This window comes from Pelmatolapia mariae, linkage group LG7 (genome assembly GCF_036321145.2).
Source record: "Pelmatolapia mariae isolate MD_Pm_ZW linkage group LG7, Pm_UMD_F_2, whole genome shotgun sequence".
NCBI classification, from domain to species: domain Eukaryota; kingdom Metazoa; phylum Chordata; class Actinopteri; order Cichliformes; family Cichlidae; genus Pelmatolapia; species Pelmatolapia mariae.
The window spans coordinates 40,053,204-40,066,648 of NC_086233.1; the positions used below are offsets into that span (position 1 = coordinate 40,053,204).

The 13,445-nt window shown below is 41.4% G+C and overlaps 1 protein-coding gene across 1 annotated transcript in view; it reads right to left on the reverse strand.

The window, feature by feature from the left end:
• LOC134632262 (chemokine-like protein TAFA-5) overlaps positions 1 to 13,445 on the reverse strand; it is a 42,396-nt gene that overhangs the window by 18,016 nt on the left and 10,935 nt on the right. The window contains exon 2 of the mRNA XM_063480924.1: positions 6,907 to 7,056. Coding sequence (XP_063336994.1) covers positions 6,907 to 7,056 — 150 coding nt within the window. The remainder of the gene's footprint in view (positions 1 to 6,906; positions 7,057 to 13,445) is intronic.

Consider the following 13,445-nt stretch of genomic DNA (forward strand, 5'->3'; position numbering starts at 1 on the left):
ACTCTCTCCACAGCGGCGCCGTTGATGGTGATGGGGGTGTGTACTTCTCTGCACCTCCGGAAGTCCACTATCAACTCCTTTGTCTTTGCGACGTTGAGGGTGAGATGGTTGTCTTGACACCAGTGGGTCAGGGCGCTGACCTCCTCCCTGTAGGCCGTCTCATCACCGTTGGTAATAAGACCCACCACTGTAGTGTCATCCGCAAACTTCACAATGATGTTGGAGTTTCTAGTGGCCGTGCAGTCGTAGGTGTAGAGTGAGTACAGGAGAGGGCTCAGTACACACCCCTGTGGAGCACCAGTGTTCAGTGTGATGGGGGATGAGGTGGTGCTGCCCAGTCTGACCACTTGGCGTCTGTCAGACAGGAAGCTAAGGATCCAGCTGCAGAGGGAGCTGCTCAGTCCTAGATCCTGCAGTTTCCTGTCCAGCTTCGAGGGAACGATGGTATTGAATGCTGAGCTGTAATCTACAAACAGCATTCTCACATACATGTCTCTCTTCTCCAGGTGTGACAGGGCAGTATGTAGTGTCAGGGCTATGGCATCATCAGTGGACCTGTTGTGGCGGTATGCGAACTGTAGAGGGTCCAGTGAGTCGGGTAGTGAAGAGCAAACGAAGTCCCTGACCAGCTTCTCGAAGCATTTGCTCACGATGGGGGTCAGGGCTACAGGTCGCCAGTCATTCAATGAGGAGATGGAGGAGGATTTGGGTACAGGGACGATGGTGGCCATTTTGAAGCAGGCTGGGACTACAGACAGAGAGAGGGAAAGGTTGAAGATGTGTGTAAACACTCCAGCCAGCTGAGCCGCGCATGATTTGAGGACGCGGCCGGGAATCCCGTCCGGACCACTAGCTTTGCGTGCGTTCACCTTCCTGAAGCACTTCCGCACATCCTCCTCAGACACAGTGTGCGCACTGACGTCATCCGCGGTGCGCACACTGTCCGGTCTCGTGGTGTTCGCTGTGTCGAATCTAGCGTAGAATACATTTAGATCCTCACACAGAGAGGCCGTGGTCTGCGGTGTGCTGGTTTTCCCTCTAAAGTCTGCGATTGTGTTTAGTCCCTGCCACATACTCCGAGGGTTGACCCAGGGAAACCGATTTAACTATATAAACAATATAAAAATAATGATAAAAAATTATAAAAACCCTGAAAACCATAAATTTCAAACCCGAGCCTCAACTCTTGCGGCCCGCTACCAAACGACTCACAGAACGGTACCGGTCCAGGACCCGGGGGTTGGGGACGGCTGTGCTAGTAGCCTAAGTGAAGCAGCCGCATTACTTAACAATATATTCGCTTCCTTGAATCCAGGAATGGACTCAAGGTGCAACGCAGAATTCGGCAAGGATGTCCTATTTCCCCTAAGCTTTTTATATTGGCAACTCAACTGTTAACACTATTAATCAAGAATTCTAACGACATACAAGGAATATCAATTTGTAATAAAGACTTCAAAATAAGTCAATTTGCAGATGATACATTTTTTGAAAGATAAATCAGTGGTAGAGAAAACTCAGTTTTCTCTAAAGTTTATGGTTTATCTCCTAATATCAAAAAATGTGAACTACTCCCGATTCATACAAGCTCTGACTCCTCAATAGCTTCGGTTAGAGTTGAATCTAAATTTAAATATATAGGGCTGATAATATCTAAAAACCTAATTATTTCTAACTGTATCGTGGAGATGAAGAAACCACTTAGCCACTGGTTAACCAGAGACCTCACTATTTTTGGCAGAAACATCTTATCTAAAGCTGAAGGCATCTCCAAATTGATTTATCCTTGTCACTCTCTATATATCTCCTCTAAAAACATTAATAAGGCTAACACAGTTATTTTCAATTTTTGTGGAGGAATAAAACCCATTACACTGAAAGATCTCAGCTTGTGAAGGAATAGAATGAAGGTGGTATCAAAGCTCCAGAATTTGAATCTATGGTTGGCACCCTTAGAATTAAATGGTTAAAATCGTGATGGTCACAGCCAGACTCTATGTGCTTCCACATCCCATGATCCGTGTTTAATAAAATAGGAGGATTAGACTTTATTTTGAAATGTGATTTTGAGATAAATAAAATCCCGATCAAGATATTGAACTTACCAAAACAGACTTTGCATTTTTGGAAAATTATATTTACCTACAACTTCTCTCCTCATAATTCAACATTATGGAATAATAGGGTAATAACACTTAATCGAAAATCAATTTTCAAGAGTGACTGGTTTTACAAAAAGATTATATTCATAACAGATTTGTTGGATGATAATGGTGTCATTCTAAGTTACACAGACTTTTCAGAAAAATATTGTCTAAACTGTTCTCAAAGAGAATATAACACATTTTGTAAACTGACCCCACTGCCTCTGCTTCATTTGATTAAAAACTTTATGATATACAATAATTTCTCATCAGTGCTTCCTAATTTATTGCTAGGACAATGGCAGCTGTTTGATAAAAATGCAATAATAAATTTATTAGTAGTTTCTTCAAAGACAAAATATTTCATAGTTATGACAGAATGGTTACATGGCATGGTTCTAATTTAGTTATTTCAGATACACTGGATTAAGCATACTCGAAATTTATGAAATGGCCTATTCTACCTAAAGATAAAGAAACACACTTTAAAGTCATAAACAAAATCCTGTGGCAGAATTTCTAAAAAAGAGATTTGGCTTTGAGGTGGATCAGTGCTCTTTTTGTACTGATGAAAATGAAACCCTAGAACATCTTTTTTTTCTATGCCCTATCACACAATGCTTTTGGTGTGACATAAAAAATTGTATTTCCCTAAAAATTACTGATGTGCCACCATTTGAATTACATCATATAATTTTTTTATATGGATCATCTGGCATTGGCTGTCTCAGACATTATTAACATTATCATACTTTTGAGTAAATATCATATCCATTGTGCTAAATGAAGGAACACTAAGCCTTCTCTCCCTGGTTTTATTAATGATTTTAAGATATTTTTTTTCTTCGCTAAAAAAGACAAAAAGCAAATATGCCAAAAAATTAACCAGGATATTGCCCGTCTCCTGCTATTCTAAATTTTGACTTATGCTGAAGCTAATATATTGTTAAGTAATGCAGCTGCTTCACTTAGGCTACTAGCTGGTTGCAGAGTAGACATCTGTGTAGTGGTTTGTTTGAAATCTACCACTTTTTCCTTCAGTTTCCTTGTCAGGAAACAACTTCCTGTTTGGCTGAAATGCCTTGGTTTTCTGTGGAGTGTGTGAGAGCGTTTCAGTGGAGTGTGTGTGAGAGCGTTTCAGTAATAATGTCCCTTACGACACCTCATATTTCAGAGTCTGTAGTTTTTCACATTTACTTGAAAAGAGCAGTTGAAACTCGACATGTCTGTACTTTCGCCACCTGCCTGTTGCAAAGCCTTAAGCTGATTGTTGTGGCACATGGCTGAACTCCCTGAGCCTGGTCCTGCCTGAGGTTTTTTTCCTGTTAAAAGGGAGTTTTTCCTTTCCAGTGTCACCAAAGTGCTTGCTCATAGGGATTGTTTGATTGTTGGGGTTTCTCTGTATTATTGTAGGGCCATAACTGTTGTTATGTTTTAGTGCTATATTTAAAAAAATCAAATCGAATTAAACTTGCACTGTCCTACTTGTCACTAACAGGGACTGGATCAACTGGATGTCACTTTTCAGACCCAGAAACTGTTCATGTTGACATTCATCTGGACATGAATGTCAGGAAATTTTGCTGTTTCAAGGAAAATCTGAATTAGAGTGATTGAAGTCCTTTCCATCTAAAGCATTTCTTCTGAAGGCCAAACAGAAGGAGAGATTGAAAAGGTTCATAAACTCTGCAAAACAGCTGTTCACAAAATCACTAGCAGAGCCTCAAAGTCCTTGTGGACAAGACAGAGTCCCTGCAAATTTTGTCATTGTTTTCGATGGCAAAAGCATAAAGAGAAAGATGTCATGTTTGCGGTGTGACAGGGAGGATGTAGGACCCAAATGCAGGACTGACAGACAACGAAGGAGTGAACTAAAGGAGGCAGCTTTCTTTAGGTTGTAAAAACTAACATTAAATACAAAACTAAACTAGAAACTGGAAACTAGAACACAAGGGGGGGAACCATAAACTCAGAAACAGCAAGGAACACGGAGGAAAAAACACAGCATTGTGAGGGTACAACGCAACAAAGAGCAAGGAAAACACAGGGCTTAAATACACAAGGGACTAACGTAGGAATGGGAAACAGGAGGGAAACACAGCTGGGACTAATTAGACATGATGAGACAAGGGGAAGCAAAACTAGATACACTGACATGAGACAAGTAACCGGCAAAGTAAAACGGGAAGTATAACACAGAGACGTGGACTTGACACAGAGACAGAGAGACATGACTGACTGGGGAGACAGAGGGAACATGGAGGCAAGAAATGAAATGTGGAGCAAAGGGAGGACACAGAGACCGTAACTAGAAGCTAAAAAACACAACAAATTTAATATGAACAGAAAACCATCTACCGAACTCAAAACCATGAATAACAATAATCAAGGAATACAAATTAAAACGGATACAAAACACTGGGTCACAGACCCAGCGCCGTGACAAAAGAGGAGACAGCTACTGATGAAATGCAATGAAACTTTGGGCTTTTCCCATCTAGGCAGTGATTTTCTGAACTTCACATTCAAGAAGAGAATTGGAAGACTGAGAGAAAGCTTCACTTATGTTTTCTCATAAAATAGAAGTACTGGACTGATCTGTTGTCTTAGAACAGGGGTGTCGAACTAAAGGCCTCGAGGGCCGGTGTCCTGCAGGTTTTAGATATCACCCTGGGTCAACACACCTGAATCAAATGATTAGTTCATTACCAGGCCTCTGGAGAACTTCAAGACATGTTGAGGAGGTAATTTAGCCATTTGAATCAGCTGTGTTGGATCAAAGACACAAAACCTGCAGGACATCGGCCCTCAAGGCCTGGAGTTCGATACCTGTGTCTTAGAAGATTGTGCAGTCTGTGAAACCACAATGTACCTTTTCTTAATCTAGTAAATACTGTCAAACAAGTCCTTTTTATGTTGACAAACTACCAGTTGTAGTCAATCGCGATCACTAAAGAGAAGCTAATAGGCATCGTCAAATTAAAAATCATTGTGGAATCTTCAACACCACTTATTAAAAGACTTAACTGAATGCATATATACAGATTTTAAACGTGCATGTATACTTTTGACCCTGTATAGATTAGAGAAAATCCAAAATAAACCCAAACATGAGCAATACAAATTTAAAGTAAATAAAGATGCGTGCTGTAAGATCGTTCCATCCTGGAAAAAAAACAGTTCAAAGAAATAAAAGTCTCAAATAACTATAATGAGTTTATGTAAACTTCTGACCACAACTGTACTTTTATTATCTAGTATTCTATTAGACAGATGCAGCCAGCCATAGCAAACAGATTTACCATAGCATGTTCTAAATAAATTATACAAATACAATAAAAAACAAACAAACAAACAAACAAACAAAACAAACAGGAAATGACAAAAGCAAATGCTCAAACAAACATAAACAAATGTAACATAATAAAAAATATAGAAAAGTCAAATCAAAGATTATAGATAAGCAAATAAAAGTAAGATCACCAATACTGTCAGAGCTTTGCTATAAAAGCACGCTCATCTTGTCATCCAGCTAACCCTTCATATGTTATAGCTGTAAATTTAGTACAGAAATTTGTATCCAAACACAGAAACATGTTATTCCCATGAGTTAAGTTATATCCTAGAAAGAGGATTCTGTTCATCTGGATGTGGCGTGTTCAGTGGGAGACATGTTTCATCACTCATCCAAGTGACTTCAGCAAGCAGTACTTTTGTATAACGCACTGTTATGTAATGTTATTTCTACACAAGAAAACAGGTTTATTTTAAGTTCATTTGTAATAGCTAAAAAGTTGTCAAATTAAACCAGGCCAACGTTTCTGTTTGTTTTACTGTTTGCTATTCAGCCTCAAAGCTTTTTTTTTTGGATTCATTTGTATTATGACCAAAACAAATGCCACTGACTAATATGAGGTCAGTTTCACGATCATTGACATATAAATTGGTGTAACCATTGATCAATAGCAATGAGTCTCTGTGGCTTTCAAACTCCAAAGTTTGATTGAGCAAAGAGTTATGGAAGCCATTTATGTGAAAAGGTAACATCCATCTCGGACCAGAGGCCCAGGCCTTATGGTTCAGCAAGGAGAGCATGTTCAGAGTCTGCTGGCAGAAGAAGAAAAGGCTGTCTTCCTGCCGGAGCTCTGTTCCCACAATCTGAAAAATGCATATGTTACCCAGTTCCAGTGACACGGAGTTAGTTGATTGGAGTAGGTAAAAACCCCTCTCCCCCTGTCTGAACAAAAATGTCTACACAGATGGACACATTTGTGTACACAAATTACACTTAAGGGTACATCTTTTACTTACTCACAATGCTATGATTGGACCCATTCCCCAACTCTCTGTGAATGGTTCTCATTGCCATTGATCACTGGGCATATAAATTTGCATATTCATAATCACAAAACTGACCTCACAGCGCATTGTTAGTCATGGAGCAAGTTTTGGTCATCATGTAAATGTGCTGATTATAGGGTTGGGGAAACCTGCAGTCAGCTGAGACTGAAGAAGACACTAAAAACGCCGAGTCCAGATGAACATAACCAACTTTTTGGGATTTCCTTAGTTAATTTGTGGTAGCCAAAAAGGTGTTAAATGAAACCTGGCATTTTCTACCTCTTTTTACAGTTTGATATTCAAAATCTAAACTTTTTTTTCCTGATTCACTGCTTGTCTTATTTAACATAATATATTTTTATATATTATTCATCGTATTCACCAGTCAGCAGCAGTCGTCTGAGGACAGTGAGGATCTTACCATCCACACAGGCTGGTCTGGCTCTCGTCGTACCAGCAATCTGTCCCTTCTTGCAGGCGCAGCGAGCTGTCTGCCGTGCGATGGTCCTCCTGGGCTGGCTGCTGTCACGGTCCAGAGTCACAATCTCACAGGTCCCTGCTACCAGCTGGCCTGAGGGAGGCGAGCAGGAAAATCCCATAAACTTCATCGGTCAATTTAACTTTGATGACAATGTTTTACATTCTGTTTATTTTAACGATAATTGTATATCTTTAACACTTTATTTTCACTGAATACACTCAGCTTCCAGCTTCCAGTTACAAAGCTAAGAACATCTCTAAACTTGTTTCTTGAACATGACAGTGACTTCAGTGTACTTAAATGATCTGCACAGTCACAAGCTCAAAGTCCAAGAAAGCATCTTAGGGATATGCTGGAATAGAAGATTTGGCTGTACAGTTGATGAATGTGAACCTTGCTGCATCTATGCCGCAAAGAATTAAGGCAGTTCTGAAGGTAAAAGGAGTCCCATCTGGTACGAGCAAGTGTACCTAAAGAAAGTTACCAGTGACTGTATGATCATATCATGTCATGATTTTCATGTGAGAAATGAGCTTTCAAGCTCCTACGTTAACATGAAGGCTCTGAAAAACATTTGCAGGGACCCATACAATTTGCCCATACAACCCCTCACCCCTTCATCTATGCAGATGTATAATTAATCCTCAGAAACAAAATTAAAATTCCTTTATTACGATAACACATTCTGTCAATTTGTTATTTAAATAAATTTTTCTCAGGAAAGGAAAAAATAGAGGGCAGTGGAATCAAATCACAGTAGAAGATTAAAGCCTTGGGATTTGAAGAGGTTGAGTGTATGTGGTTTCTGTGGTGACTGCAGCAGTCCCCCCTGCATGCTGATGAACTGTCATCAATAGGGCTATGGATGGACCATCGCCTCTCCAGAGAGGTCCTGACTCACAACAGCCAGGAGCTCAGAAAAGAGAAAACAAGAGGCTCCGTTCAGAGAGGGGTCAGCAGGGTCACAATATGAAAAACAGCAACGACAACAGAAAAGCAGCAGTGCCCACAGCAACAGCCACAACAACAAGGGGAGAAGTTCATTAAAGATGAGGCATTTTCAAAAGTGCACATAGACCAAAGGTTCAGCAGCATTACTCCCTGGGCAGCTGGTCATTTTTGTCAACAGGCATGTCTGGAAAACACCTTTGTGGACACAATTTTTTCCAACAGGACAAAAGAGAAAAACAGAGAAGGAGATGTTTGTTCTGCCCTATGAGGTTTTTAACAGCTGGGCATAGAATGGGACGTCAGATATCCACGGCACCTTTGAGGGACCTCTTGAAACGTAATAATTGATTCCTGTATATTATCTATAATATGTTCTTCTTCATTTATACTTTTTCTTTATGGTTCTTTTGTGATCTATTTATTTATTTAATTTATACACTCATTATATTCATCATGGGCAGAATGGTGGCACAGTAGTTAGCACTGTTGCTTCACAGAAAGTTCTTGAGTTTGATTCTACCATCTGGCGAGGGCCTTTGTGTGAATCACGGCAAAAATTTCTGACACAACTTCACCTACTTCCAAGGTGCATGGAGAGGATGAAACAATTCACAATGCAGGAACTCCAGCAACGCTTAAGGGAAGAGGAACAACTTTATTATGTGACCAACGCTTTTTGGCTTGTGGCCTTCATCAGGGTCATAGTAAAACATTGTAGAAGTTTGCTTAAATAAAAGACGGGAAACAGAAAGTTTTTTCAAAAAAAATCAATCACATCTTCATAGATAGATAAGCTGGGGGGGGGGGGGGGGGGAGACATAATCCCCAGCTGTCTCAAAATAACACATGTGTGAAATACATATGAAGAATATTATGAATATACAAAAAAAAAAAAAAACATAAAATGATTACAAAGGACAGCATTTCATTAAAAAAAATAAGGAGGTTGGTGCAGCAGTTATATTAAAAAACAAGAGGACGTCATAACATGAAAACACATTTGTGGAAAGGTCCTCATTTATGTTTCTAAAATGTAAAATCTCTAAAACGTAGACTTAAAACAAGATGTCTAGAATGCTACTCCTTCTTTTGCTGATAAAATAAATATAAATAAATAAATAAACATTACCCATGCGAGAATTAACCTAACCCCACTAACATGTAGTTAGTGGGGTTAGGTTAATTGGTCATTCTAAATTGCCCATAGGTTTGAATGTGAGTACAATGGTTGTTTGTCTCTCTGTGTTAGCCCTGCATCAGGTTGGTGACCTATTAGGGATAGGCTCTAGCCCTCCCCAAGGACCCTGATAAGGATAGTGGAAGAGAATAGATGGATGGATTACAATCATCACATATACCCATTTAAGATAAGATAAGATAAGATAAAACTTTATTAATCCCTCGGGTGGGTTCCTCTGGGAAATTCGGTTTCCAAAAAGCACAGCACCGACAGAAGTTACAGAGCGTGAGCAGAATATTATATATATACACATATAAATACAGAGACATATATAAATAAAATATACAAAGGGGATAAATAGAATAAATAGGAATAAAAAATAAAAATAAAAATACAAGTGAATTGCACATTTCAAGTATTGAAGTCTATTGCACCGTTGACTATTAACAAAAGTATTGCACAAAAGGTATTGCACAGTGAAGTGAAGAGGCACTACAGCTTAGTTGTTCCCCCCTCCTTTGTCCTCCTGTTTCCCCTCCCTCTCCCCTCCAGAGAGGAGTTAAACAGTCTGATGGCGTGTGGGACAAAGGAGTTTTTAAGTCTGTTGGTTCTTGTCTTTGGGAGAAGCAACCTGTCACTGAACAGACTCTTCTGGTTGTTTATGGCCGTGTGCAGAGGATGCCCAGCATTGTCCATAATGTCCAGCAGTTTTTTTAGTGTCCTTTTCTCTGCCACTGACAACAGAGTGTCCAGCTTCATGCCGACCACAGAGCTAGCCTTCCTGATCAGTTTCTCCAGCCTGGATGAGTCCTTCTTTGCTGTGCTGCTCCCCCAGCACACCACAGCATAGAAAAGTACTCCAGCAACCACTGACTGGTAAAACATCCTCAGGAGCTTCCTGCAGTTGTTAAAAGACCTCAGCCTCCTGAGGAAGTACAGTCGGCTTTGGGCTTTTTTATACAGGTGCTCTGTGTTGCATGACCAGTCCAGTTTGTTGTCCACCCACAGCCCGAGGTACTTGTACTTGTTGACCACCTCCACCTCCTCCCCCTCTATCTGAACCGGCAGTGGACCTTCTCTGGACCTCCCGAAGTCCACAACCAGTTCCTTAGTCTTTGAGGTGTTGAGTTGCAGGTGGTTTGTGTGACTCCATGCGACAAAGTTCCTCACCAGACTTCTGTACTCCTCTTCCTAATCATCCCAGATACACCCCATGATGGCTGTGTCATCTGCAAACTTCTGAATGTGGCATAATTCAGAGTTGTAGCAGAAGTCAGAGGTGTACAGGGTGAAGAGAAGAGGGGACAGCACAGTTCCCTGTGGTGCTCCTGTGCTGCTGACCACAGTGTCAGACGTGATGTTCTTCAGCCTGACGTACTGTGGTCTGTCAGTGAGGTAGTCGGAGATCCAAGCCACCAGGCAGGGGTCTACCTCCATCCTGTTCAGTTTTTCCTGAAGCATACAGGGCCGGATGGTATTAAAGGCACTGGAAAAGTCAAGAAATAGGATCCTGACTGTGCCTTTTCCCCCATCCAGGTGTGAGTGGGCTCTATGCAGGAGGTACAGTATGGCATCCTCCACTCCGACACCCGCCTTGTATGCGAACTGTAGTGGGTCCTGGGCATGTTGTACCTGTGGTCGGAGGAGGTTGAGGAAGAGCCGCTCTAGAGTCTTCATAAGATGTGACATCAGTGCCACCGGTCGGAAGTCATTCAGCTCATTGGGCCGTTTCCTTTTGGGGACCGGGACGATGCAGGATGTCTTCCATAGGGCGGGCACTCTCCCCAGTCGCAGACTGAGATTGAAGACTCGTTGTAGCGGCTCCCCAAGTTCAGCAGCACACGCCTTTAGCATCCTGGGACACACCTTGTCTGGGCCTGCTGCCTTTCTGGGGCGAAGCTTCCTCAGTTGTCTCCTGACCTGATCCACTGTGACACTGGGAGATGATTGGGAGGAGGGGGGGAAGAAGATGTCTTGCTGCTGAGAGAGGGATTGGAGGAGGGGGGTGTCATAGTGTCAGGAAGGGGGGGAAGCGAGGGAGGTAGGAGAGTGGGGAGAGGGCTCTGTAGTAAAGGTGAAGGTGAGGGTGGGGGGGTTGTGGGCTGGTCAAACCTGTTGAAGAAGTTGTTGAGTTCGTTTGCCTTCTCCACAGTCGTCGTCTCCCCCCCCCCACCACTGTGCTTTTCTTGGTGTTGTGGCCTGTGATGGTTTTCACACCATTCCAGACCTCCCTCATATTGTTCCTCTCCAACTTCTGCTCCACCTTCCTCCTGTAGGTGTCCTTTGCTTCCCTCAGGCAGCGTTTCACCTCCTGCTGTGCTGCTTTCATCTCCTCCTTCACTTTGCTCCTGAAAGCCTTCTTCTTCATGTTGAGGACAGCTTTGACTTCCTGTGTTACCCACGGTTTGTTATTAGGATAACACCGTACCGTCTTAGCAGGGGCGACCGTGTCCACACAAAAGTTGAGGTAGTCTGTCAGACAGTGTGTCGCCCCCTCTATGTCCTCACCATGTGGGCTCAGAAGCACATCCCAGTCTGTGGTGTCATAGCAGTCTCTCAGAGCATCCTCCTTTTCTGGGGTCCATCTCCTGATGGAGCGTGTTGTGACAGGCTGCCTTTGGACGAGGGGTGTGTATTGTGGCTGTAGGTAAACCAGGTTGTGGTCTGACTTCCCTAGTGGGGGGAGGGGGGTGGCTCTGTATGCATCTCTCACATTAGCATACAGTAGGTCAATTGTCCTGTTGCTCCTTGTGGGACAATTCACAAACTGGTGAAAAGCAGCCAGAGTAGGCAAGGCAAGGCAAGGCAAGGCAAGTTTATTTATATAGCACAATTCAACAACAAGGTGATTCAAAGTGCTTTACAGAGACATTAAAAACAAAAACAAATAAAAAGCACGATTTAAAATTGATTAAGACAAGCAAACAAACAAACAAACAAACAAACAAACAAAACAGTATTTAAAATCAAAAATCAAAACAGTAGATAAAATCTACTTTAAGTAGAATCCAGTGTGGCATATTTAACAAATCACAAGTACTAATTGTTTATTTAGTTACATGAAGTGCTTTCAAATGTGAAGGTGATTTCTGTTGTCTTTGATCATTCATATAGTTGTTATGCAGATGATATTCAGTTGTACATGTCATTTTGTATATTTAAATTTACATGATCTGTCCTTTAGATCTGATTAACTTGATGGCAGCCAATTATCACACATTAAGTATGCAAAAAACAAAAAGGTTTTTTTGTGTGTGTACCTAATAATTTCCTCTGAATGGTGACTGAGAATCTTAGATCCATCACATCTCAGCCACCTGGAATTAGTGTTCCTTCTGATCAGATATTCATTTTTTTATAAACATGTTGGTTGTTTTGTACCATCCAGTTTCTATCATCTGCTGAAGAGTGACCATTTTACAGCTTTCACAGCTCAGTTGTGATAAATGACTATTCCTTTGCCCCACCAAATCCCTGGATCACCTAAAAATGACCCCATATGCCCCTGCAAGCCTTCTCACAAGGCTTCTTTACACTGACCCTCTATAAAATTTAGGGATCAGTTTAAGATTTTGGTGATCACTTTTCTGTAAGCGGTCTATGCAGTTTTAATACTATTTTTTATTGAGCTTAAATAATTCTAGAACAGCTTCACAGCTTCTCTCAGAGGCCACTCTGTCCTTCAGCTGCTTTTGTATTCATTCTGTCATTCTGTAGTTGGGGCTGTTTGAAATACTGGCTGCTGGGGTGAAAAGCCTGTCAGACTGAAACATGGCACAGTGTCAGAAGTGCTTGGGAGCTCAGAGGTTCTGAAGCAGCATGCAGTGTTTGCTGTCAGCAACGCCTCGATGAAACATGAATAAAGGCGCAGTGCTGTTGTTTCTATCAGCTCGGAGTCATTGCTGCTGTCCGTCACGGAAGTAATCACTCAGGAGGATTAATGTCTTTGTGACAAGGCATACTTTCTCCTCTTCAAAACACACAGGATCCTTTAAGTGCAGGAAAATGGCATTATCGAAACAATAGATGAAAACTTCAAATGAGCAGCAAAAAAGTGTCAGTATGCAAACAAATGACCTCCCTAGTGTAGAGAAGGCTTGCTGTATTACTTCAACTTTGCACATTAGATTTATGTACACAAGCTAGTGGCTCCAGAGGAGCTTTGTTAGATAAAAAAAACTACAACATGATTTCTCCTAAAGTCTTTTAATGGCAGGAGCTCACCCCTCAGTTTACATATAAGTCACAAGTCCACTTGTTTCTGGGTTGTTTTTTTTTTTTTTTTGATTTTTCCAAATGTATGGTTCATTACCAGAGTGCAAACTCAGAGCGTCACGCTCAAGAGTGA